The 4762-nt window shown below is 32.3% G+C and overlaps 1 protein-coding gene across 1 annotated transcript in view; it reads left to right on the top strand.

Annotated features, from left to right (window-relative positions):
• The first annotated feature begins 804 nt into the window (after window positions 1-804).
• Window positions 805-4762, top strand: part of LOC105124059 (protein S-acyltransferase 10-like) — a 10455-nt gene continuing 6497 nt past the window's right edge. Inside the window, exons 1-7 of the mRNA XM_011023916.1 lie at window positions 805-1159; window positions 1242-1356; window positions 2059-2136; window positions 2305-2376; window positions 2506-2643; window positions 3250-3283; window positions 4235-4344. Coding sequence (XP_011022218.1) covers window positions 1090-1159; window positions 1242-1356; window positions 2059-2136; window positions 2305-2376; window positions 2506-2643; window positions 3250-3283; window positions 4235-4344 — 617 coding nt within the window. The 5' untranslated portion in view covers window positions 805-1089. The remainder of the gene's footprint in view (window positions 1160-1241; window positions 1357-2058; window positions 2137-2304; window positions 2377-2505; window positions 2644-3249; window positions 3284-4234; window positions 4345-4762) is intronic.

The raw sequence follows: 4762 nt of genomic DNA, 5'->3' as shown, positions 1-4762 counted from the left end.
TAGTAGTAATTCTTCATCCTTATAAATATGTTTATTAACAATAACAGATAACAATAAAAAAAAATAAAGAAAAGAAAGGCTATTGAATTTGGTTTACTGGTATGTATACATACACCTACAATCTTTCTTCTCTTGTCCGAAGACCAAGAAATGTGGAAAGAAAAGATTCATCGTGTCAGAAAGCAGTTAAAACCTTGACTTTCTTGGTTTAAGATTTTATCATTGGTCCAAATTTTTATGAGCTCAATCAATAGTTTTATGAGTAGATTATCTTTATTATATTTCGTGTATTTATATATATATTTTTTAAAAATTCTTAATGATAATAAAAATTATGCTAGGGGTACCGATATAAGTTGGTTAATTTTACTATTTCAAAAAATAATTCAAATAACTTATAAAAATAATATTTTACTAATAATATTTAATTAGAATTTAAATGTTAAAATCCATTTTCTTGACTGTGAGGTAAGATATTTTTATAAAAAATAAATTAAAATAAATTAAACAGTTTAATTTCAACCCATTCAAAATTAAATAATAAAATTAAAAAATAATTAAATATAAAACACAAAAAATACTGAATTAATTTATTAAACATTATTCTCAAATTATTAAACTAGTATAATTTAATAAAAAATAAATAAAATAAATTTAAATTAATTATATTAACTCATAGGCTAATTAATAAAATCTGAAATTATAAAAAATGTGATAAATAATAATTCATGAGCAGTAAAACTTCCAATCAAGCTACTGCCACTACAGCAACTGGTCAACCCCATGAATTGAATAGACTTTAATTCCCGGAATCCTTCTCCTTAGCGCTCTCCTTACTGAAAGTCGGAGACCTAAGAATCCGCACTCTTTCTCTTCTCGTAGAGGTCCTAATTAGTTTTAACTGGGCAACATTATCATTTCTCCCATTCTCCCTATCTTTTTATTTTTTTCTTTTTTAATTCTACATATTTTTCTCTCAAAATCAGTCCTTTTTTAGATAACCATCACTTTTGCTTTCCTCTCTCTCTCTCTCTCTCTCTTAATTTCCAGAATTCTTTTTAGTCTTTTTTCTTTACTTTTTCTCAATTAATGATTTTTTTAGCTTCCATGTCGATTTTCAATTTCTGCCACCGTTTTGTTCCTTGCCTTGCCGATCCAGGTGCCTTTGTGATAGAAAATCAGAAATGAAATAAAGGGTTTCTTTTGTTTTTGTGGTTAATTGTGTCATTTTGTTTGTGTAGCAAGGAGATCTTCGTTGGGGTTGAAAGCAGCATTAGTGCTGTTGCATATTGTATATGCGGGCATTCTCTTTCTTTTTGACAGTGATTTAATAGAGAAAACAAAACAAAAGCCATGGTATGTTGTTTCTTTCTTTCTTTTTTGAGAGTAATGATCGAGATAAAAAGTTAAAGTTTGTTACCTTTTGGTTTTGTTGATTGAATTGGATTGCTGGAGTAACTTGTAATGGGTTATTGAATTATTGAAAATGTAGTTGAAGGTGGCTTGTTATGATCATATGAGTGATGTTGGATTAGGAAGTTAATTGGTCAAAAGAATTTAATGAATTGAGTTTTTGAGGTAAAATGAATTAATTACAGTCAATAGCTAACATTGATTAGTGTTTCAGCAAGATAATTTGCAAGTTCGCGCAAAAAAAGGTGAAATTATAAAGTTGGTTGGGAAATGCTAGGTGAATTAGGCCCTTTTTTTCCCTTCTTTTGACAATGAGAGGAAATTTAGGAATTTCAAGATTCTTAATTAGTCACTGTGAATGATGTTCACAAACCTATGATGTTTATATATGTTAGCATGGTAATCAAAGGGTGTTTTCTATATTTACTTTGTGATGGGAATTTTAGGTAAATATTATGGTAAATAGAGTGGATAATTATGTGATTGTTAGTGGATGTTATCGAATCTATGCAAGGAGGGTGTAACTACTGATGTGTTTTTAAAATTTGTTAAATTTCTTCGGTATGGTTCTCATCTTTGCTTTAACATGAGTGTGCAATGTAGCATAACGTTGAAGAATTTATTTGCCATTTTTTTTCCCTTCAGGTCCTACACTGGATTATATCTGTTGCTGTTTGTTGCAACATTGATTCAATACTTTGTTACATCATGTTCTTCTCCCGGGTAAATTTCGATGGAGTTGCAATGCCTTATGATCAATCTGACTTGTGATTAGAACTCATAATTTCTGTAATATATTTCATTAGTTTCTGTGATTTACATAACTACTTGCCTAATATTCTCTCTTCCTCTGTTGTTTTGTTTTCTTCCCCATTTTTGTAACACTTTCAGCTATGTCCTTGATGCAATGAGGGATGTGAATGAGAAAAGTTCTTTATTTAGAAAGGCATCAATGATGTCCAAGTAAGCCCTGATTTTGAAGTTTCTTTTAATAGGAAATTATTGCAAATAACACTAATTAAAATAAACTGGAGTGGAACTGCATTCAGATTGATCTCTCTGACTATTAATTGTTATAATGTTTAAGCAAAGACAGCCTGCTTCAAGCAAAAATGGTAGCTTGGCTATTACTGTGGAAGGAAGTCAGTCAGAAAGAAATATTCCAGGAAGTAATGTTACATCTTGGACAAAGCTTGTTCTGGACTTGTATCCACCTGGAACGTCTGTTAGGTATGCAAGTGCTTTGCAGATATGTGTGCTTAATGTTTTAATCAATGACAACTATGAATGCTGGCTACATGCAGGAATCCCTTCCTTTGGCATGTTGGTCTGTTGTGTCACAAGATGATTGGCTGGCTTTAGTGTATTGATACCTCTTAGATGATGATTGGATTGTTATCCACTTGACCAAAGACAGTCATTGCTTGTTCTTGACTGGAGTGGCAGTGAGATAACTTTAGATGTAAAAAGAACTTCGTTTGTTCAAAAAGTGCCAATGCCTAGACGAAATCTTAACTGTATCCGGAGTCTTGAATTTAGAAGATTATGTGATTTGATGCAAAAGGTCTGGACATAAGGTCTTGAAAAGTGAAGATGATGAAGTTTTTAAGTCCCCCCATTATTAATTTCTGTTGTTTTCTTCAATTTGATAACATGATGTTCAACAAAATCTTAGCAGAGGTATAAATCAGGAAATTGAATAGATTGTAGTGCCACTGAGTTCATTTCTATATGATTTCATGTGATGATTACAAAGGGTAAAAGAAGATACAGTTGTTCTGTATCTATTTAAAAACTAACATACTCTACTACTGACTACTTTGCCTTTTTTCACAGAACTTTGACATGTTCCTTTTGCAATGTTGAACAGGTATTTCTTATCTCATGTTTACATCCTAGTTTGTGTTATACACTCAGTTGCATCAATTAAAATCTCATTCCAACTCTAGAATGCTTAAATCTAGAAGTATGTGCTTTCATACTGTTCTATTGATTATATAAGAAAGAAGGTCGACTTATTTAGGGTGAGTGGAGCTTCTAATAGTGCCTAAATGAATTTTTGTTCCCAATTATTTCTCATGGAGGCAGTTACTTAACTATGAGCCCCTTGAAAAGTTCTGGATGGAGAATTTGGATGGTGTTTTATCCTTCAGCATTTTTGCACAAATCAGTTGGTCCCCAAGACTTGAACATACACCCCTGTGAATTCAAGCCCAAGATTTGGTGCAATGCCCCCTTAAACATTGAAGTTTAACTGCACTTAAATTGCTCTCTCTATTGCTGTTTTATTTTTTCCAATATTTGATAGACTATATTAAATGATCATCTCATCAATCTACAAATGAATATGCAGAAGAAAAATGATCAGAGATCATATGAAGTACTTACCCATCACTAACCTGTCAAAGTTCACTGCAATGTCCTTCATGGACAACTTTTCCTTCTCTTGCATTGAACTAAAAATTCACACATTTTGCGGGAATTTGTCCTAAAAAAGTAACTAATGTTCTGTTTCCAATAATTTTGATAGAAACATGAGGTTGCATTAGGTTGCTGAGTAAAAACCTTGGTCCTAACTGATGATGCTTTAAACCTCTGTAGAAATTTAGCCAATTTCCAGACATCCTGCTTTTCCTGCTCTGTGGTCTTATTTCTCCTGATGTTGGTATTTTGACCATCATTTGACTGCATAAATTATGAATTTTCTGATGGAGCTGTGTTGTTACAGACATGCTCTTTTCTTTTCTTTTCAAGAAACTCTATTTCACCATTATGGTAGCATTTGGTTGTTGTTTACTTTTTTTCTTTGCCATAATTGCAGCCTCCACGAGCGAAGCATTGCCATGATTGTGATAGATGTGTTCTTCAGTTTGACCATCATTGTGTTTGGCTTGGGGCATGCATTGGCTGGGGAAATCATTGTCGATTCTGGTGAGCATTTTATCCTTTTGAAGTCATCTACACAAAATTGTGCTGGATGTATGGAGAGTTGTTAAATTCTGACTTCTCACTTTATTTCATAATGAATTGTTGAATATATACAACATCTACATATCTATATTAGAACAACTATTAACTACACATAAATAGGTACTATTGCTAGGTTCTGATTTATAGGAAAGGATATCTGACTTTCTGTTTTTACTCCCAACAAATCAGCTTCAAATCTGCCTTAATTACTTCAGAATCTTCAACACTCCCCCTCAAGCTGGATGGAAGAGATCTTTCATTCCCAGCTTGTCCAAAGTTTTTTTGAACACAGGATTTTGAACACCTTTAGTAAGTATATCAGCAAGTTGTTCCCTGGTAGGCACATAGGGAGTGCATATCAATCCACTCTCTAACTTTT

The sequence above is a fragment of the Populus euphratica genome, unplaced genomic scaffold (assembly GCF_000495115.2).
Source record: "Populus euphratica unplaced genomic scaffold, PopEup_1.0 scaffold12.1, whole genome shotgun sequence".
Lineage (NCBI taxonomy): Eukaryota > Viridiplantae > Streptophyta > Magnoliopsida > Malpighiales > Salicaceae > Populus > Populus euphratica.
Note: the sequence above shows the minus strand (reverse complement) of the source record. Positions and strands in the feature narration are given on the sequence as shown.